Source organism: Nipponia nippon, unplaced genomic scaffold, assembly GCF_047370975.1.
Source record: "Nipponia nippon isolate SJK-2023a ecotype South Korea unplaced genomic scaffold, ASM4737097v1 scaffold_20, whole genome shotgun sequence".
Lineage (NCBI taxonomy): Eukaryota > Metazoa > Chordata > Aves > Pelecaniformes > Threskiornithidae > Nipponia > Nipponia nippon.
Window position 1 is genome coordinate 9,385,041 of NW_028262337.1, and position 23,500 is coordinate 9,408,540.

A 23,500-nucleotide genomic window follows, 5' to 3' on the forward strand; every position below is an offset into this window, starting at 1 on the left:
CACAACTATCCAGACAAAAAATGTAAATAACTTTATTTATAATCTATTTTCAAGTTAAACTGATGCAAGTTGAAGGAGATGTAACAATATGGAAATAAGAGGTAGGAGAAATACAGAAATGGTAGACAGGTTGCATTTTCCCAGTATGACTTTCTGTAGCCCTGAAACAGTGTATGAATGCAAAGCTGCAGACTTGGTTCTTTCTCAGTATGCATGAGTGATTTTACTTTGTACTTGTTACAAAATGAAAAGTGCAACTGAAACAATTTCTGAGCTGAATATTTCATTAGGTGTCTTTATGATCAGGCATAGTTAGAAGAATATACCTCCATGCAAGCAGGTTACAGGATTTTACAATTTGAGTGCAAAACATTTTCTTCTCTAACAATTATCACACTTATATGCTGATGGAATAGTAATGATATAAAACCAATTAGGTGTTAAATGCATATTTGCTCAGTTGAATAATAAACTGCAATTGACCTTAAATTAAAGCAGTATTTACAGGGATTGTGGTTTACCACTTTATCTAGCAGGATGAAAAGCTTTAGTGCAAAATAAAGTGCAGTTATTACACAGGAAAAGATTCCTTCCTCACCCTGTGATTAAGACATATTGCATGACTCGGTGAAACAATCTAGCCTATTCAAGGCAAAATAGACTTTAGCATAAATGATCGCTCTGTTCCTGGTTTCAATGGAAAAGCATGTAATGACAGCTCCTGTTATTGGTTTCACTGGGTTTTATTTAGGCTATAAAGCCTTTTCTCTTAATACAGAAGAAACAAAGAATGTTTACAAGTTAAGTATTGTGCCAGTTGTAGCACATTCCTAAAGGGTTAGCTAATGCCATCAATGTTCTAATAAATACTCTGGTCACATATTAGCTGTACGGGAGTAAAACCTAAACGTAACAATATTGTAGTACGTGAAGTGAGAGTTACTACTCTATGAAGAGGATTTCAAGAGTAGTTTTCAGATAACCAGCCAATGCTTCATTCCATTTAACCTTGGGGATAGTTCTCCCATAAATCCAGTATGCTATAGGGCTTGTACTTCACAGTACAACTTCTACTCCCCTTATCAAAGTTAGTAGAACTCACTTTAAGCAGCTGAAAATATGCAAGACAACTAAGAGGAACTGTGAAGTTGAACGGGAGATATGCTAGGAGCAATGCTTCTCTCCTGACAACACACTACACCAAGCAATGTTAGTACAGTAGTTGTAGCCCATGTACCACCTCCATCCATCTTGTAAATGGTATCCTGTCCGATTAAATGTAACTGAACTTAAGTAGCAGTTTTCTTGAATGGATTGAACTACCTCTGGAAAAAGACCCTGTTAGGGATTTTCTTCTTTGTCATCAGATGTTCAGTCAGAAGCTGTTACTTGGAAATGTATTTAATGTAAAGCTTAAGTATCTCTACAGCCTCAAAAAGGCAGCTGCAGCAACTTTATAGAGAATTTTAAAAAGCATTTTAATGCTGTATATAGGCAAGCTCTATTGAATAAAGTATGAAATGTCTTAAAGTTGTTTAAGTTGCTCTATTAAGCTTTACTGCTTTCAACAGATGGTAATATGGATTTTGTATTTGTGTTTTTTCCAATTTTTTTCATTTCTCCTTGGATCCAGCTGCATTCCCCGCCCCCCCCCCCCCCCCCCATTTTAGTAGGGGAAGACTTATGCAATAGATGCACAACTAGCATTTGTTAGAATCAAGTACATGACTTAGCCCCAAACTTTGCATTTGTTTCTACTTGAAGTGCTCTTTTTTGATGACAAGATGAATCAGATATAATGTCTGTGGTCCAGGAGTTCCTGTGTATTTCTCCATTTGGGAGTCTATTGTTACTCTTCCACATACCTTCCCCAGTCTAACTGGCCAGCAGAGATCACTTTGTCTTAGGAATCAAAGTAGGCTTCTCAAATTAGTTTTGATATAAAAAGAAGAAAGTGTGAGTGCTGAGAACCTCCATGGAGTAAAAACAAGTGTACCTTGTACCAGAAAGCAGTGTGAACAGTAAGCAGAATGAAAAAAGCTGACATAATAAAAAACCAGAAATGCAGTGGTCTCTGAAAGAGTAAGATTAACAGAGCAAGAAAAGCCAGGGTAGGAACAGAAATACTGTAGAGTGGAAAAATCTTTAACTTGGCCAGATAACCATGACTTAAGATAGATATGTGTAATGAAACTTTAAAAAAAAAAAAATCCTTAGTTGTTTAAGCCAGTGACTTACCACACAAGAATAGAAAGAGAATCCTTCTTTCTAAGGCAATTATTTTTTGATAAAGTTTCAGTACTAGTTATTTGTACAGTCACAGGATCAGTTTTAGCTTATTACAGTTAAGAATTTTAAGCTTATGTTAAATACTGCATACATACAGAATGTAATACAGTTTGCCATGCCTAGGAAAATAGTGCCATAATGCTGACCTCCAGGGCTACCATCATGATTTGAGGGTATACATGGCAGTAGAAAAGCCTAGAACTTCTTAATACCCTTTCCTTTGCCAAGCTAAGTTCCATTTTGGTTTCTGTGTGTTATCCTACTCAGGATTAGTGTCTTCTCTTTCTCTACAATTTGTGGTACTCCTTCATATGCAACCATCTCCTTCCCTCCTGCCCAATGAAGTTGAAAAATATTTCATGTTACTAATGATGGCAACTCCACAGGCTTAAAGAAACAAACTTTTCCAGCATTAGTTTTAAGTACACTCTATACTCCAACACTCATTTATGCTCATTATAAAAGGGCACATCAAATGGGCCTGGTGTTTCAATATTTGACCGGAATACAGCCATAATGATCTTCACCATAAGAATAACGTGCCTTTTACACCAGGATTTTAGAATTAAGCTGTTATGCAAGATCAGCCCACTACAGAACTCCTCTCCACTCAGTAGCCCTGGAGATCAATCTAATGCACATACTGAAAATTACTTAGGGATTTTAATAAACCACCTATTTAGTGTATTAATTTTCAGAGGAGTAACTATACATAAACGGTATGTTCCAAGTTATGTGCAATAGATCTGTTTAACAGATTTATTCTTGTTTGCAAACACGCACGAAGAATTTTCTGTCTTCTATTCAAGCAGAAGAGTTACAATGGTGCTTTTGCTACTAACTATGGTATGCATTTTGGGGTTATATACTATTCCAATTCACATGCTTCCTTTAAGTCAGGAATGCTCTTCAGTGCTGCCACTGAAAGATCTGCTCCGGACATGATTTCTCAGTTGCTCTATGAGCTCTGGATTCTGCTGCTGTATCTGTTGTGCAAACTGCTGCCCCCTGTGTTGAACAGTGTTAAGCAAAATCAACAAGTGAAAAAAAACTGACAAGCAGCATTCATAAGAAAATAGGATATCCCAATACAACTGAAAGTTGCATTATATGAAAGTTAAGACTAAAGATAACTTGCTGTATAGTCTTAATGAAGATAGTTGTAGCATTATGACTTTATCTAGTTAAATTCTCTCCAAACAGGACTGTCATCAGATCTTCATTTTCATTCTTTAGGACTATTCCTTCTAGCTGATAACATGGAGGAAAATGTATTACCTTACTTGGTAAAAACTAAAATTTAGCAACAAATCTGCTGCAGTGATTCATTCCCTTCTTCTTTGAGAGGATCCATTCTAGTTGTTTAAGATAACTACTCTTCTAGTCAAAGTGTAACCTTATATTAGTTTTTCCAGAAATACAGTGTGCAGCTGCCAACTTGTACTTGTGAGCAAGACGTTGTTAGCAGAAAGCAAGCATACAGTTACGCCTTTGTCTCGTATGACTGAAGTAATGACAGATCCATCTCTATAGCAGTTGTAGTTTAAGAGTTAAATTAGTAGATGAGATTAATTCCATGTAAAGGATAAGCATAACACAGGTTTACTGGAAAAAACAAGTAAGTAAAACATATTAGTTCATGAATAGCCTGGCATGGCTTCTCTGTAACTTTTGCATTTTGCCCAAGTAGCAAATTGTCAAGGCTCTTTTAAACCACAGTGCAGGTTGAAGGAAAGCCACTGTTTTCATAGATCTAGGTGGGTACATGGTTTTTGTGAGCCCTTGATTTTGTGGGGGCGCATTCCTGTCTGTGATGTGAATTATAAATTACTTTTGCCCTGAAGGGGCAAAACTTAAAAAATAGTTTGAAACAGGCTAGAATGCTGAAATAAAGTAAAATTTTATGCCCTCTAAGAGGTCTTGCCATATAAGCAAATGGCATGTTTTTGTGCAGACTCTTCCAGATGGATTATCATTATACTATAAAAGACCTGGGTCCTGGTTTTTGTAAAAGCTGCTCCTCATGATACTGAGTTCCCTGAAGTCTTCCTAGTCTAAACAGAGGGATGCCAGAGAAGAACTTGTTGCAACCTGTGCTGAGTAAATCTGTAGCTTTTCTAACTGGTGTTTGGGATAGCATGTAGTAAATTTATAAACACAATTTGAAAGCACATGTAGGAGTACTTAAAGATTTAAAGGAGTATTTTTAGTAAGTGGCATTTAGAAAGTAAACTGTGTATGAGAACCAGAAAGTGAAACTGAGCATCCAATTCAGTCATTCCAATTGATAGAAATTTACAAAGCAAACAAACAAGGTAGTGGAAAATAAGTCTTCACATTCTCAGTTTTAATAATAATCAGGCATACAATGGGGACAGGCCACAGTATAATTGGTTTGACACTATCCCTTTTAAATAGATGTTGCACAATGATGCTTCTACAAATGTAACAGTTAAACTATGCAATTCTTACTTACGCATGGATCAGGCTGGACAAATCTGACAGGCCACCAACACCTGCAGCAGGGCCACCAATGGCATTTGACATCATCCCTGACATCCTGGAACAGTTAGCACACTGTTGGCATTGGGGTATGCAGGGAACTTTACAGTAAGCAATAAACCATAGTTCTTTTTTGAATTGCTGGGAGGAAATAAGCTGCAAGAGGAAGAAACTGCAGTAGTTTTATTTACAGTAAGCAAAAATTAAATTACATTTTCAGGAATACAGTACTATCCACCTTTTCTCTTATTAATCCAAACCCCTAAAGATGTTTGTTTTAAAGGTACTCCATTATAATACTTACAATTGTTGAACTTGAGGATTCTGCATTAAGCTTGCTGCCTAGAATAGACAATATATAGCTGAAATAACACATTTACTAGTTGGGTATCACTGAGGAAAATGTGGGGAAAAAAACAAACCAAAACCTCCACATGCTGTGTTCTATGTTTTATTACAAAACTAAGCTAAGTTTATGGGCCCAGAGGTGTATGGTCCGCAGCAAAAAGAATCATTACAGGAATGTATTTCAAGGATATGAAGCTGAGATAATTTGTTGCATGTTAGATAAAAAATAATGGTTACAGATTCAGACATGAAAAATATGACAACATTAAACATAAAAACCCAGTACCAGAAAACTTTAAAAAAAAAATTAACTTAAGACTTCCAAGGACAAAGGTTTTCTATTGGGCTTTTGGGAGAAAGGTCTGTATTTTGTTGATTCCCAGCCTGGATAAATCAGTTTTGCAACTACTATTACTACGGGGTATAAACTGTTAAGATTATGGCCACAAAATATTGCAGAGTAAACCAGAGCGTGGACTTACTTTGTAGCATGGTTTTGTGGTAACATATATCCTCTGTGCTATTTGCATACATTCTTACTTTGTAGTAAGCATGAGGTTATTTAATTTCTCACTCATAAGAGACCTCAAAAATTATATTGTGTTTACCATAGTGTAAGGGTGTGTATGGACAGGTAATACAGAATAAACCAGATGATGTTTTAAAGTTATTAACATTATTCCTACAGAAGTCGGTGTCTGTATGAATACAAGACCAACAGGCACAACGCAGTATCTGCTTATTTACTCTCTTATTAAAGGTACTACAAAAACCAGATATATACCATATTCATTTTATTGATCAATATATCTCCATCTATATATCTCAAAAGTAAATCAGCTGTTTTCTGTACACTACAGTTGGATATAAATTGCCAAATTCAGGTCAATTCTATGGGTAATACAGGGGGTTTTCTTCTTTCTTCCATCAGTAAGAAGTCTGATCTAGGTTAGGGGCCCAAAACACAGGCTAGAAGTAACTAACTTTCTCAAGGTCAGACAGTGAGTCAATTTTTTTCCTTCAAAACAAAACACTACACCAGATGTAGAAAAAATTCATTCATTTCTGGCTGAATGCCCTGTGTTCTATCCACTTGACCAGGCATCTTCTGGAAATGATGCAAAAAATCCTTTCCCCATAGTTAGCTCCATATATAAGAGTACATCTTTGATTCCAAACAGATGCAGTCTGTCTGTGTAAGTCATGTGGCCAATGAAGTGGTACACAGAGTTCCAGCGCTATTTAATCACTCATGCCATCGGAGAACTTGCTCACTTCTTCCTTGCCTACTGTCTCTATTATCTGGACCATAGTATCAGACCAGATGCATTGATCTCTCTTGCACGCAGTGCACTTCCACACAGAAGAACTGGTTGAAATGTCCTGTCCTAATGAAGCTACCCGAGGGACAGAAAAGCTTTAACTGAGTTCTCAAAGGAAATAAGTAGTTTTTGCATTTTTTTTTCCCTCCAAATTCCATTCTTCAAAGTTAATTAATACCATTTAGCTAAGAAAGCCATGCATGGAGAAAAACTACTGAGGGACAAAACCACAATTTGGAAGTGTTTTTTATGCTTTTACAGTTGGAAGTAAAGGAATGCACTATACCTTATTTATATTCATTGTTTGCACACCTCGAAGTTTTTCACACTTAAGGATGTCAGGGATAATTTGAAAGAGGAAGAACAGAAAGGTCTCTTGGGTTGTTCTCCCCAAGCAGAGTTACTTTAGTCTTGGGTAGGCTGCATCTGAATCAACTGCTATGCGCTTAAGAGGTGATTTATTTGTATTAATTTTTAACTGCTATGTGGACAACAGAAAAGAAATTTTCACCATGCTGTTGACAAGTGTTTTACTATCATGCCCTCTATAAAAAAAGCATAGCTAATCTATTCATGCTGTTGTTCATAAGTAAGAATCTATTGGAAATAAGACAGGCATTACAGGACATTTATGCTTTACTTCTTGTTTTGAGTGTAAAATGACTTAGAAAAGTTTAAATTCAGTATAACGAAACCATTACCATTATAATAAGCATTAAAATTGTTTGTGTTATTAAACAAGAGTTGTTCGTAAAACTTCAGTTTTAAAAACAGTATAATGTAGAGCTTGAAATATACTCACCATACTAATGAAGGCAGGATTGTTTATCAAGCTTGCCATGTCAAAACTCAGTCCAGTTCCAGTCTACAAACAAATTGCAATTGAAGATAAGTTTAATCCCAGTTAAAACTATAGATACAGTTAAAATAAAATAGATACAGTTAAAAATAAATAGATACACAGCTAACTTACAGGGCTGGACATGTCTCTTAGTTTCTGTTCTGCTATTTTCAAATTTGACTTGTAAGAATCATTCTCTGGATCAAGATCCAGTGCTTTCTGGTAACTGGTAACTGCTTCTTCATATTTGTTCACTGAGGTCAGAGCCAACCTAATGTGAAATAAAGAAATCCTGGGTAGAAAATAAATGACCATAAAAAGATACTGATACATTTTCTAAGTAAAACAGTATCTGACAACTAATTTTTAGCTTGAGCACTAAGTGAAAGCAAGTTTTGCTATTGTGCTACTACTGCTTTGTGTAAGCACTTGTTTTTGCAGAAGAGAACAACTCATCTTGCACTGTCTGTTCCATATCTATGCATGTTTCATTAAAAACTCCTTGCATCATCAAGTGATTTAGTCTATATTTGAGAGCACAAGCTGGATCCAGCTTCCGTGACTTTTTGCATAAGCTCAGGAATTCCTGTGTTTCCTCCAGTCCTTTTGATCCAAGAGATCATTCAGAAGGGTACATGGGTAAGTAGGGCGAAGATACTGTTAACATGAGTTCTGCAGCTTCAAGAAACCAAATACTGGAACCACAAGTTTCAGCATAATAGATTTTTGTCTTAGGATCACTGCAAGGTTCTCCTTTCAGATCTTCTACTTCAACAGCTTGACAAATGGGTTATACAGGATAGTAGTAACATCTGTAAGATGCTGTAAAAAACCCTTGTGTTAGGGAAGTCTGCTTAATGTTTTGAAAAAGATTCTTCTCCAGCAGCTCAGGAGAGCACAGGACACATCTACTACTTTTGAAACAGTATTTGTTTTCAAGTTCAATTAGCTACTACATTTAAAACATCATCTGTCTTTGAGCTATTCCAGAAGTTCATCTGGTTGCAGTTTCAATTCTATCTTCTACTGTATTTTCAATTTATACTGACCACAAAACTAAAGTGATCTTTTCCACATTTTGTGAAAGATCTGTGTAACCCATATTCAGCTATTTAGTACTCCAGTCCCACTTTGGTATGTGCTGAGCTACACAGACAGGGTTGATAAGCCTGTGCTAATGCCCACTAACAGACCTTAGTCTTTCATCTCAGGCAAGAGAGCTCAGTGTTAGATACATCAGTCACAGTCATTACTCTCAGTGATGATGAACTCAATAACAGTATGAAACTCCAGGAGTTTCCAGTAATGCTTATGGAGGAACCCACACAATATTAATGTTTACTCTCTTAACACAGTTACTCCCATAAAAAATATATTCTCCCTTTTGGCGCATTAACTTGCCAAAATAGTTTCTGACTAGACAAGAAATGCAATCTGGTGTTTCTGTGATGCAATCGTGTCTTTTTACAGAGAAAGTATGTAAAATTCTGCTTCAAGGAACACGATACAAGTCAGAACAGCAGGCGACAGTTTCTTTGCTCACAATTCCTACCCAGACAAGTGCTCTTGCAGGGTCATGCTGGAAGTATCACTTTAACTGTCTACACGACTCCCATCTCTGCCTTTTTCTGTGGCTCTCCTGCATCTTTCCATGACATAAAAAGAGTTTCTGTCAAATCCTGAGAAAAACTGATATGCCTGCGTAATGCAGTCAGAAAACACGGCTTTCTCATAAGGAGTTTTTGTTGAGAATGGTGGTTTCTGCATTTGTCTTTTTCAGCTATTACTAAAAAAGCACTGTTCCCTCATTCAGCCTATGCCAAATGTATTACTATATCCATCTGCTGAGTTAAGCAATGGCTTGTAGCTCAGAATATATCCTCTATCAAAACAACCAGACAATCAAAAAAAGAGAAGCTTGATTGCCTGAGAATGATCCCACTTACATTGTGTATCAAAAGGCACACTGGTCTTACACCCAAAACTCTAAAATAACCTCCAATTTCCTATTAAATCAGCCTGTAGCTTCCCTCCATCTCACTGAAATCAGGAGATCTTGGGTTGTGCTATATGAAGAAACAATTTAAAGAAAGCTAAATAGGACAAAACCAATTCAACAGTCCCTAAAATTTCAAAGTAAATTACGCATCTCAAAAGCCAGTCAGGGTACGATTGTATTAGTAAAATAAACTGTATCATCAAAAGCTTTCAAATGATAGAATTCCATTATCTTTGATCTTGATTAAATGCCCCCTGGCATGGTTTTGTCCCAGGCCAACATTATCCCAGACAATTTTGGGGCATGGTTCAGAATTTAACACAGGCCAACACAATTTAGCAATGAGGAGTTTGGATGTGGCCACTCCATACTGCAAACTAGATATTAATAACATGGACATGAGCCATTTTGTGCCAGCTGACCCAGCAAACAATCCCAAGGATTTTTTAATTTACTAGTATAGCTATCACCTCAAAAGCCTTATGCTGCATTCAGCCCACACCCACAATATGTTTGAATATTGAAAATGCAAAGCTACATATCTTGGAAGAATGGTTCTTCACTCAAGTAGATATCCCATTCAGAACATTCCTGACTTTTTTTTTTTCAGATAGCACTTACTCAGACCCACCACCTAAAGAGGCTATACTGTTAATCTCAGAAATGACTTAGAAAAACTACCAAAAGGACATAGCTTAGTCTTGCTAAAATATCTGCTTCCAAAGAACTATTGAACAGAAAAATTAAGCCTCTACTCCTACTAGTATGAAGCCCCAATACTTTTAGGATTCTGTTCTCTAACAGCATCATTAACAGATTCACTGTTCCAACTGCAGAATTTTGATTACTCATAACTAGGTAGGAGGTAGAAAAAACAGATCATGACTTTCAGAAGTAAATTTGCAAAGTTGATAAACTGAAAGAAAAAACATTGCAAGCTGATGAAATCTGCTATGAAAATGCTGAGATCAACCACATATATAAAACTTAAAGCTCGCAGCCTGACAGGGTCATCTTCAGAAAATTGCTACACTTTCAGAACAAGAATATCAGCTAAGTAAAACAATTTAGTTCCACTTATTATAGAAAATCTATAGTGATTTACACTTGAGTCTTCAGTGCTTACTCAGATTTGTATTAGCTTACCCCATTCTCCCATATGCTTTGCTGTACTTTGGATCTATTGCTATGGCTCTCTCACAGTCCTTTATTGCTTCACTGTATTTGTTGAGCTTACTTTGAGCAGCAGCCCTAAGAGAAAGACAGGAGGGAAGGGAAAGAGCTTTGTCAAAAAAACAATACAAGAAAAAAAAAAAGCTTAGATATTCACATGTCCATGACTAACTTTAGACTTGTTTGATCTTACTGACTTTTCATTCACTATTTAGGCAATGCCTCAGCTTTCCTCAATTAAGCAGGACAAGCAAATGTTCTGAATTAAGTATATGCTTAAGTGCATTGCAAGACTAGGGCTTTAGAGAACATGCACTCACCTTTGAGGATGCAAAGGATAAATAATTCTAAGGAACTGTTTTAGATTCAGCATATGACTGTGCACAAAATACATCATAAAACCTATTACACGAAGTGAAACTCTGAAGTAGTAGTTTGCATAAAATCATTGTTTAAGCAGAAGTATTTTATGCAATTGGTGTTTTCCAGCAAGAAGTATAGTTTTACTGCCGTTCAAAGGAATGCTGTGATTTTTCCCTGCTCCGTTTTTTAGCAGGCAACTCATGCTTGAAGGTAAGTCGGGATAACATTTCTCAAGAATCTCTGAATTGCTAAATTACAACTGCATCTCTAACAGAAATACTAAATGTTGTGGACGTTTATACACTAAGATTAAAGACTTGCCCAAATTAAAAAGGACATTGGAACAGATTAATAATCAAAACTTCCCCAGTTTGAAAGGTCTCAAAACACTAATTTGTTCTTCCTTGATTAAAAAACTATAGTAGAAGTGACAATATTTCCATTGTATAAAGTATTCTTCTTTTTTAGGAATGCTAGATGCTACAATCACCACTATATTCAATCCTTTCTCCTATGATAACCTCCAAACTGCATGTTTTTTCTGGCTTTGATTAAAATCTCTTCTGAATGGGACTACTTATATGTTTTAAATATTTAGGCCACTTAACAGTTGTCCAACTCCACAGATGCCAGTGAAGACGTATGGATAAAAGCTGGGGACAATGCTTGGTCTCTCATGTGTTTGAACAGAAAATGTTTTTTCCATGTTTACAAAAAGTTTATATGGCCAGTTAAAACTTCAAGGGCATCTCAGCTCTCTCTTCCCCACTACTGCGAATAAAAAGCAATACTGTTGAAGGCAATACCTCTCCACTGCTCCCAAACTAGCTTAAAGATAAGAATAAGGCCTATATTTATTCAAATACCACATGACCCACAAAACTCCAAGCCTGTCTTCTTTTAAATAACTTCATACAATACTCTGCTTGCTGACATCAAGATTCATTTTGGTCCTCACGAGTGTGATATGTGATGATGTAACACACAAAGTGAAGTATTCCTACTCTTGCCAATTGCAGATTTGGTGCGTAAGCCCATTCTACTGAGAAAACTTTCAGCGATTTTGGGAGGCTTTTGAATCTGGTCTTGTATTGCTCTTTTATACCTAAAATCACTTATGTGATCAGTTTTCTCAAGGAAAATAGATGATTTACACATTGAACTGCTGTCTTAGAGATATAAAATATTAGTAAACTGCACATTTCCTTTCTTTTCATGCTTGCCACGGAACACTGAATCTTTCACTTGTATTTATCACAAACTAAACTCTGGAGTAATGGAAGCACAGCTCCAAAAATAGAAAAATCCACTGGGCACAGTGCCACAAGACCAGACTGACAGCACTTAAGTTAATATATGCTTCTGGTAACGGAAGCACTGAAGAGTGTAGAGCAGAGTGGCTCTAGAGGCAGGCCAGTTCCAGTAGGGCTCATAGACTATACTGCCTTTGCTCTTATGCTGGTCTTCTGGGCAGTATGGGAAAGCATACTTCTGCTGCTGGGTTAACATGCACTTCCAGACTTCATCTGCTCCCATGTCATTACGTCTTCACTATGGTGAAGAACAGATTATACAATGAAATTACAACAGCCTTGTTATTTTTCAACAGGTCATGCATAAAAATGCTGAGTATTTATACAATGCTTGAAATCTCAAAAATGGTATTCCCGCATTGATATTTCTTCCAGGAAAAGCCAATACTAGGGGAGATAGTGATGGCAGCTGAGTCACTAGAACACCAGAAAAAAAGGCTCTTACTACTCTCAACAGACTGGGAATCACAGCCTACGTTATGATTTAATATAGACAACCTAACTCACAAAAACCTGATTGCAAGTGTTACAAGTAATTTTAAAGCACATATTACACCTTTAACTGATACAGATATGCTGAATGAACTCACTTTTGCTTTAGAGCTTTTACAAACTTAACATGATAAATTTCAGGTCACCATAAATCACCTCCAGCATGGCTAATTCCCTCAGGTACTGGCTACCTCTCTCCATAGTGGTCGCTTTGCCTGGGCAATATATAACATCTTCCTTGAAGGGATATCTTTCCTTCATACCTGACAGGAGTCATCTCCATAGGCTGAGGGCTTGTGCCCCTTTTCCAATCACTTTGTCAATGCCCCATTCCCTAGAAATGGATCCCAGCTGCTTGGCTTCCTTACCCTCTAATTCCAGGCTACTGGCCCCATTATCCCAGCATTGGAGCAGCCAGGTGACGATGTGCTCACCTGGACAACAGCTGAAATTTTTTCATATCTCTCACAGCTCACTCCAGGATACGGATCGGGTTATTTCTGTCTCGTTTATGAGTTCTTTCTCTTCCTCTTGATGGCCCTGCTTTTTCATCATCCCTTTCTAAACAAGCTAACTTTTGCTTCCAAGATTTCTTCTTGTGTATAGAGGCAACTGGTAGTAGCATGGGTTGGGTCCCTGGTTCAGCTGCAGTGCCTGTCACTGGGGTTGGAGTAGCCACGGTTGTTTTGTCGTCAGATGCAGAGACCTTCTCTTCGCCTTGAGGGTACTAAATAGTGTTGAACAGGGCTTGGTAGGCATGGGCCAGACCCCAGCACATTGCAGTGATTTGTATGTCTCTGGAGTTGCCAGGGTGACAACATACTTTTTCCAAATACTGTAGTAGTTTTTCAGGATTCTGCACTTGTTCAGGGGTGAAGTTCCAAAACACTGGAGGTGCCCACTATCCTAGGCATTTGCCCATGCTGTCCCGCACACCCTGCCACTCATAACTACCCAGCCTTGGGGCAGATCTCCAGATGATAGTCTTAAATGGCTTATTAACCTTAGACAAAACCGAAACAATATTCCCAAGAAATACCAATAGAAGTATCTTAACTATCCAAGGATGTTCAAGATTGTGAAAAGTTGTTTTAATGAAGGAGGAAACATCATAGAAGAAGGTAGCAAACGTGCCATTTAGCAAAGGTGCCGATTGCTACCACAACACTGCACTGGCGGCAATATCACACAAACCAAGACTCCCTGATGCCTATCCATGAGCTGGCAACCTAATTCACAAAAACCTGATCACAAGTGTTACAAGTAATTTTAAAGCCCATATTACACCTTTAACTGATACAGATATGCTGAATGAGCTCAGTTTCACTTTAGAGCTTTTACAAATTTAACATGATGAATTTCTGAATGGTGAGGTTTTCTAGCCTCATGTTGTTTTGATCTACTTCACAGTTTATCTTTAAAATAATGCTAGTGAAGTGCAGGAATGAAAAGTGTGTATTCTTTAGTTTTTACCTGTTGCAGTAATAGACTGCATTGTTTGGATCCAGTTCTATAGCCCTTGTATAACAATCCACTGCAGCACCATAATTTTCTTCTTTCATGTGATTATTACCTGAAATAAATTATAAAAAGCTCTTAAGTAGTTAGAAGATAGAGTGCTATGTATGAAAGAAATAGAGCAGCCACGTTATAGCATCTATATGAGGTAGTTATGACTGCACTTTTTTGAGATACATTCTTTTAAATAGAATTGGCATGGAATAATGCGAATAAAAATATCTACTATGTCTGTAAAGTTTATTATATACATTGTAGTCCATCACATAAACCTCTGCCTTCTCGTCTTGCTTTTTCACACTTTCCAGCTAGTTTCTGCTGTTAAGCAAAGATCACTTTGTTGAGAAGCGTAATCGTAATTGCAGTTCCACTCTAATATAGATTCATCAGTCTTAACTGTCTTCGCACAATCCAATAAGCTATATGTTAATTCCTTTTTGGTCTCATTTTCTCACATGTCCCAACAACTTGCTTGTAACTATCCATATAACATGGAAAATCAAAAGCAAAACTAAGCACGTAAGCCGCACTTTTGTGATGCCATGTAATTCATTCATTAAGATAATAAAAAGTACATATAGCACAGGCAATCTAAAACGATTCATTCAGAGGTAACATTTCTCACCAACAAAGCTCAGAACTTCTACTCTATAATGAAGTTTCATATTTCATATTTTTAAGTCCAGTGAAAACAAAGAAAAATATAACTTTTCTATGGAAAGAAAATTCTGGAGTAAGGTCTTTCAAAACAAAAGATATCTTACGCATTCTTTCCTCCCCAACACAGGGCAGTCCTGGTAGTTTCTTTCTTTCCTGATGACAGAGTAGTAGAGAAAAAGTCCTAGTTCAGAGTGCCTAAGCTTAAGGTTGTCCCTGGTCCTGCAACTACAGATCTTTGGCCTGCTAGATCCTACAGGAGCTGTGGTTTCCCAGCAATGTCAAGAAATTGTCAGGAAAATTACAGATGTCCACTGACTTCCTTGTATTTTGGCAAAATATTTCTACCCTCTCCCAAAATAAGCAAAAGAAGGCATAGGTCAACAGGTTACTACAGATGTAGATTCCTTCTTGGGTAGCATTAGTAAAGACTTCTATGGTACAGCTGCTTTTCCTCACATAACAGCAATAACACCTATCAAAGAGAAAATAAACAACTGGCTTTTCTGCAATTTTTATAGAGCGCACAAATCATTTCACATATGTGAAATACTAACCCTAGTAAGTTCACAAGAATTCTTCCATCAGCTTCAGCTGGGTCAGCTTTTTACCAATGTTTTAATATTCAGCTAGCACATAATCCTTGACATCGCATAACCTTTTCAATATAAAGTTGAAACTTGTATAGCTAATTCCATGGACAAACAGAGCAATCTATAATACACTGAACAATAAGTGTTCATTCTTCAAAGCTTCTACTACTCAGAATGTCGCCCAGGGCTCCACGTGTTATCCCTTAGTTTTCAGGCAACCACCTGAGCAGGGGAGAGAACAGACTATTTTCTCAAACCCCAGATGGAGCAAATCACTTGGCCCTCTTACAACACAGCAATCACCAGAGAATACAAGCTTAAGTTTTTGTGTGGGCTGCGTGTTGCCCAACTGCTATACTATCACTATCCATGATAACCCAAAAATCTTAATAAAAGCATAAGATATTTATTCCTATGTTTATTACAAACCTTCATCCTTCAGTTGGTCAGCCTTTTCAACATCCTCTGGTAAAGAATCTGAGAGAGGCAGCATGTCATTCTGTATGTAAACAAACCAAGATTTTTTTCATTAAAACATAAGCCCTAATTTTATTCAAAATGTCTTTTATGCTGGGCAGCATTGTATCAACAAGCAATCAGATTTTCTGTAGTGCACAGGAAGTATGAAAGAACTAAACATCACTAAACCATCCTCAGAAGAGAAAGATAGCTTGCTTTCTACTGCTAAAAAAAAACCTTATGGCTCACCACACGTTTTAAGGAAGCAAAGGGGAAGAGGGCTGATATGTCTCTACAGTCCTGGTTTTCTTACTTCAGACTCTCCTATTTGCTATCCTGGTGGTTCCTGTGCTTCCTGTACTGGGGATCCCAGATAACACGCATTATTAGTACACATTTTTGAAGCTCCCATTTTAAGGTTAGTGTTCATGGAGATGTTTTTAAAACTGAACAACTAAATTATTTCCAGAAGGGAGTGAGAAGCATCAGCAAACTACGAATGACCTCAAGCACTTCACAGACATTTATCTCTGGGAATTGCAAAATGCTTAACTGAAGGATAAAATCCTTCAAGTGAGAATGAGACATCCACTGTTTAGTAATTTTCTATACGGAATTGTCCTTGTCTAGCTGAAATTAATTCCTCCCACTGCCCCAAAAGATTCTCATTCTGCTAGCTTGTATGGAAATTTCACTTTTTTCATGTTTTCCTTAAGTTTCCACATCGTTTTGACCTATATAGCACTTTAAGGTTGTGTATACAATATGAAATCTTAGCACATATTGGCAGAGTAATTCTAGAATCTAAATGAAATTCATACCTTGTGAAAAGATTTTGTGAACATTTCTATCAAATGCTGTGGAGGTGCAAGATGAGTATCTTCCAAGTTAATCTTAAACACAGTCTCCAGACACTGAATTGCAACTTACAAGAAAAAAATAAATATATAAGACACCAGTTTCTCAATAGAAGTATAATTGCACTAATTTATTTATAAAGCTGTGATTCACTTCCTTATTCAGCTAGTAAAAGCAGGTCTTCGGAATATATCATAAAAAAAGAAGCTACTTGATCCCCACAGAACTGACTTGCTGAAAAATAGTATCAGCTATACAGAATCCATACATAGTTCGGTCATTATTCTTAAACCAATTTAAAAACTTTTCTTTCAATTCTTTCAATCATTTAATGTCTTTTTTTTTTAAACATAAAAATATGAGGATTTAACAAAAGCACCACAACTCATAATACAAGTATGCACATACTGCTATATATTTGTGTGGCATAATAGTTGGAAGAAATAGCTCATCTTTACTGTAAAGAATAAATGCAAGATACTTATTGCTATTTTTTTGGAACAAAATATATTAATTTGAAGACACTGTTTATTAATAAAATGCTTCATTAATCACAAGTCTTTATTCTATAAAAACTATATCTGCAGTATCCTTTCACATGTTGTGTAAAGATAATGCCCTCCCAAACCTGTAATAAAGCAAATATACTCACAATTAGAATTCTTAAAAAAAGTAGAGAAAATACCTAACTGAAGCTTTAAACATGCTCACATATTTTTAGGCAAAAGAAGATCAATAGCAAATACTATATACAATTCTGTGTGTATATATATATATATATATATATATATATGTATTCTATTAATTATATTATCTCTAATTATATAATTATTTTCCCTATCATCTTGAGAATCTAGTAGAATGTTTTTATTAAGGTATATCATCTAAATGTTTTAGACTGAAAACTGAGGAGGAACAAAGAAGAGTCTTTTTAAAGCCTGGTTTGAACAAAAAAAACCTTTTTTAACTGGAACTATAGATAACCAGGAGTAGCTGAATTCAAATTAAGTATCAGTACAAACCGAATCTTAGCACTTAAATGGAATTTCAGTCCAATTTTAATATAATAAATATAACTTGAATTCTTATTTGCATTATAATGAACCTGAACACTAACCCAAAATTAAAAAAGCAAAATTAATGGAAGTTAGCAACAGTAAGGCCAGTTTGAAGAGCCTATTTTCTACATTACAGCTGGGAGAAAGGCATGAAAAAGTAGACTTGTAAAATAAATAGTAAAACAAATAGTAAAACCTGAAAGATGTAATTTTTTTTAAAATTCTGATAATGTATGATAGAAATTATTCAGAAAAAGACAAGTATGATACAAAATTAATGCTGATAACATGTAACAATTGAATACATTGCTAAATATGCATACAACTTGCTCCTATAACGGATAAATGCTAAAAATGTATCAGTTTGCCGGGTTCTAAATTACCCAGTAAGAGTGATGAAGGATTTGGCTTAAACTCCTTTGTTTCCTGCTATGTAGAAAAACTTATAAATTAAGCACTGATTATGCTGAATTTTGAATTATACATTAATAGTACTTATTATCAGGCCTATCACAAAATCAGTGGAATTACAGATCTCATTTTTCCTTATATGACTTAATAGAAAGCCACTTGCCATAGTATACTTACCAATTTTCCCCTCAAACTTATTTTCACCTAAAGGCATTCCCTTTCTTGAATGCCTCACCTCATTTGTAGTTTTGAATAAATTTAAAATACAATCCCCTCCTTTATCTTTCTCAAGGCATTAAGTCTGTGACACCAACTCTCTATCATACAGGAGATTTTTGCAACATGCAGCAGTGGAAATTATGCTTAAACAAAATAATCCTGAGTATAGTATTACTACTAGTAAGCACTTCCATGAAATAATCAGTTGTTACAGTGAACTCCCACATTTCTCCTTTAACTGAAATACGGAATTCATAATGCTTATAATCCATCTATCACAGGTGTAACAAAATTAGGAGCTCTTATGAGATGAATCCATAGGTTAGAGTAATAACCACTGGTTAACATGCAAGCCAACAATAGAAACCTGTGTAAAAATAAACATAGCCAAACCAGCAACTTTTCTGAATGAGGAAATGTGTTAAGTTGTGACAAGATCGATAACTATCCTGTTTTAATGTGACATAAAAACCTGACCCCAGTAAAGTCAAAGGAGTGAAGACTTGGTTTTGTCTGGAAAGTATCCCAAGAGACTAGACTGCCAGCATCTCACTATCCCATTATCAAATTGAGGCACTGTCAACTGCCGCAAGCTCGATATCATCAGTAAGTTGGGAAAGACTTGCTGTACCACGTGAGCTATTAATCTAAGATTCTTCCTGTGTCTGATTTCAAAGTTATCTGTTCTCTCTATTTTCTCTATCATCACACACACTTTTAGAGGCCTAAGCAGTTACTGAAGCTTGTGCTGACCAACTTGCAAACCAATACAGATACCTATCTCCCTGCTGAACAGCTGGGGCTCACACAAACACCTACTACCTGACAACAGGAGCACCTGGGCTATGCTGGAGCCCAGCTTGGCATCTCCAGTGCCACACAGCTCCAGGATTTTCTGCTGTCCAAGCACAGGCTGCAAGCAACATTAAGGCATCACAGCAGACATGTAAGCTGTTGATCACTGAATAATGAATATTAACTGGGCTGATGAGGCCCCTTTAGTACTCCGTATCATCTTGCTTCATCTTACACATAACCTTCCCCATCTCAAGTATTACACGAATCCCCCACCTTAAGAGGTGCGTTGCACTGTTTTGGAAACACTGCCTTAGAGAAATTCACTGTGGTACATTGATCTTAGAAGTAAGAAAAAAAAAACAAAAAACACAGCCTTGTGCATGTTGTAGAGAGTTTCTGCTTTAATCCCACAGAAATAGGTGCTATAGACGAGAAAAAAAAATAGACACTGTAAACAGGCAAGAGAAATAACTGCCATTTAAACACACTGTCTAAAATATAACTTGGAAGAGTGAGGTTTCTAGTTCATACAACAGACTTGAGCATTAACCACCAGAGATCTGTATCACTGCTCTAGATCCTAGGTTGTAGAGGAGTATATTTCTCCAGTCTACCTTCCGATTACTCTGCTTTCTCAAAACAGGGCATTTTTAATCATCATTCAAGTACAAAATTCTTAGAGGAAATTTACACCATCATTGACATTGCTATATAATTCAAACATGTTGAATGCAGGTTATCAATATAAATGTAGTTTGAATACATGCTACACTTCTATTTTGATAAACTCTCAATTTCATTTGTAATGTTCTAGCTCTTTTTGTTGCTTTGTGGGGAATGGGAACTGTTTAAATTACTTCCTGGCACAGACACTTAATCATACAGTGTTTTATCTTTTCATAGACACCAAACAGGTACACAAGGTACCAATGAAAAGCATCAGTCAAATTTTTTCATCCCTTACGTCTCCACCTAACATTAAACACTTCAATGGGTGGGACTTGGGCTATTGCTACTCTACATGCACTAAAGGTATTTTGCATAACTAAAATGAGTCAATTATTCAGAATGCCTGCCTCCTACCCTCTAACACATAGCATATGGTACCATGCTTTTGGCAGGGTACAGCTCTAAAATTAGGATTTCATATCTGTATTAAAATGGTAAATTTTACATCAGCATTTAAGCACAGCTGAGGTTTTGTAATATTTTTTGTTCAGAAAACAGAATCTTAAAATTTATTCCTTCATAAAGACATTGGCTAAAGCTGCTCTGAGACATGTCCTCAGGTAAATTTTCAGTCATAACCCAATGTTTATCACTTCTATTATAAAAACAAAAGGAATACTCTTCATCTCTCATTATGTGATTTCCAAAAACATTGCTTGCTTTCATCAGCTGAACATCGCCATAACCTGATACAGATTAAATTCATAGGCGACTACCACTTGTCAAATGTACAAAATGCTCCAGATTTTGATGTAAAACCAAATCTTTTGGCTTTTATTCTTTCGGAAGTATCCTTTGAATACCATGATACAAATGTTTCTTTCTTGCTTACATTAGTGAACAACTACACTGTAAAACCAATAGAGACTGGAAGGAAGCACGCTCCAGGTTTATCTTTTTAAGTTTATGCCTCCCAGAAGCAGGACTTGCTTTGCACTTTAGGCAAGTCTACTCTCCACACTTCAAGTTCAGGTAACTCAGTGATCAACTGCCTGTATGCTGTTTATTGCGGTGCTGGTCCTAGACTTCCCCCTCTTACCTCCAAATTCCTCCTCTGGTTGAGTGATACAACCAAAGACTGCCCGAAACAGTGCAAAGGTCTTTTAAATAGATGCTATGAAAGCTCATTGCAGAATTGAGACTTTTTGTTCTTCTCTTGCTTAGTTCCACATTGTGATACCATCTGCCATGAAGTCTCCACAAGTTAGGGAAAAGGAATAAGAGCAGTATGAAGGAGAAACACAGATACTATGAAGTTACAAAGACTTAATGAATGCCTGTCAACAGAAGAATACACACAGACGTCCCTTTCTGTAGCTATGTCTACAGATAGATGGACTTGGATGTATAATAGAAACTATACCATACTGAAAATATTCACTACCGCTCTTTGGAATCACTATTCAAGTGAAAAAGAAACGCAAAGCATTTATTTTATTTTCTGTATTCTTAGGATGTCTTAGCCTTCCCTCATAAGTTACATGGAATTCTTGCAAGCATGAAACAAGAGTTCTTCTCATATACCAAAATCCATATACAGTAGTTGTTTTACTTCCTCCATGGCCAGCACAGCTACTATGAGACACAAAATGCAGAAAGAAACCAAACACAAGAGTAAAGAGAAAAAAAATCAACAGGCAAAAATTTGTGGGACACATAGGCAAATCATTACCATAGTCTGCATTATAGAACTGCTTAACTTGATGTGATTCAAAGTAGCTGTTGCTCAAAATTAATGTAGTACACATTTTGTAACTTTAGAACATTTTTAAAATGAGAGATGTTTTAAAATTAATAATCTCAGAAACATTAAGATCATGATCTTATTCACAGATAATATTTGATGGCAGTTTCAGTTAGGTCACTCCAGTTACTTTCCATGATAACATACATCAAGCAATTTAACACATGGGTAGGTATTTTATATATATATATATATATATATATATATAGGCCATTATCACTTACCTTCCAAGCTTTCTTGTTCATCTGGAGTGAAAGTATCCATCTGACTTTGCTCTCTCAAGAAATGGATGACTGCATAAACCAAGCGTTTGACTGATGACATTTTGAAATTGATGGGTTTCTCCTATGTCTTAAAAACAACAGGATCTCTTATTTCAGAACAACTAATTCCTAGAGTATTCCATCCTCCAGCTGACCTCAGTAAGAAGTATGTACACACAATACACAAAAACTTGTCCTTCACCAGAAAGCCCAATAAAGTGATGCCTTGAAACAAGTGGTTAAATTGTATGGATGAGGGAGAACTCCTACAATCACCTAGTCTAACTACCAGCAAAGCAGCACAGATGTCCTCAGATTCATTCCTGCGGGAGAGTTCACGAGGCTAAAGTAATTTAGCAACTTATTTATAATTTTTTTTTTTATAGCTTGGATTTTCTTTCTAAGACAGATGCACTCGGAAGCAGGAGCACACGCTGAAGTCAAAATCAATTAAAAAGCCACTTTGATAAATATAATGCTACAAAGAAATACTCTTTAATGAAAGGTATTCTATTCTCTGAGGTTGTGCTGCTGAACGGTTTCTATTCACTTTGGACAAAAAACTGGAACACTGTGACCTCAGCGCACACTTGTGATTAGTGACACTATGGGCTCAGTCTGATTTGCATTCAGCATCAGCTGGGAGTTACATAACTTTGAGGAAAATTTTAGTTCCAACTTTCCAAGTTATTTTCCCTTAAACCATTTCGAATTAAAAGGCCACAACCTTACCCAGTCGCCAGGGGAGGCAGGTCAAAAAGGAGCCTTAAAGGAACGGCAAGACCAGGGCCAGCCCTTGCTAAATTACTTTCTCTCTACAAGCCCCGAGCAAACCGACGAGCAGCCAAACCCACCCCGAGCAACCGCCGCCGTGGGGACGGGGGCAAGGCGGCTCCTCGCCCGGGGGCGGCCGCCGGGGGTGCACAGCGGCGGCGCCCGCCGCATTCGGGCTCCCCGCGCGGAAGGGCCGAGGAAGCGGCCGCCCACACGCCCCACCGGGAAGGCCGCACGGGGTCCCACCGCCTGGGGCGCGACCCCGCGGGCACGGCCGGGGGCCGCCCCTCCCCGCTCCTCCGCAGCCCCCCCCGCCCACCTCCCGGTCCCGCGGCAGGCCCGGAGCCGCTCGCTCAGGCCCGGAGGACAGCTCTGCCCCGCACAAGCGGGGCGCCCCGCCGCCCGCGGGCGCCCCCCGGCACCGGGGGGGGGGGGAGGGTGGCCGCGCCGCCCGGCCCCTCCCGCTGCCTCGGGCCCACCGACCGCCCGGACGGGGCCCGATCCGCCCCACCACCCCCGAGCGCCGGGGACAAGGGGCTCCGGGAAGGCGGCCCCCGCGGAGCTGTGCTCGCCACGGACCCAGGGCCTGGCCCTTACCGTGCCGGACGCGGCGAGACCCGCGGCAAACGCCGTCCCCGTCCCTGTCAGCGCCGCCGGGCGGGAGAGACAAGGGGCGCGAGGGCGGGCGGGCGCGCGCGCGCCGCCGCGGCAGGAGGAGGAAGAAAGCGGAGGAGGGAGGCGCGTGCGGCGGCTGCGCGTCCTCGCGGCGGGCGGGCG

At 37.9% G+C, this 23,500-nt stretch overlaps 1 protein-coding gene across 1 annotated transcript; it reads right to left on the reverse strand.

The window, feature by feature from the left end:
• Nucleotides 1–8: 8 nt before the first annotated feature.
• On the reverse strand, nt 9–23,474 carry SGTB (small glutamine rich tetratricopeptide repeat co-chaperone beta). The gene is made up of 11 exons (XM_087759685.1): nt 23,321–23,474; nt 21,911–22,037; nt 16,691–16,794; nt 15,840–15,909; nt 14,116–14,215; nt 10,448–10,552; nt 7,435–7,573; nt 7,264–7,326; nt 5,096–5,133; nt 4,766–4,849; nt 9–3,297 (listed from the first exon to the last, which is right to left on the reverse strand). The coding sequence occupies exons 2-11, from the start codon at nt 22,008–22,010 to the stop codon at nt 3,186–3,188; spliced, it is 915 nt and encodes a 304-aa protein (XP_087615811.1). The 5' UTR covers nt 22,011–22,037; nt 23,321–23,474; the 3' UTR covers nt 9–3,185.
• Nucleotides 23,475–23,500: the final 26 nt, after the last annotated feature.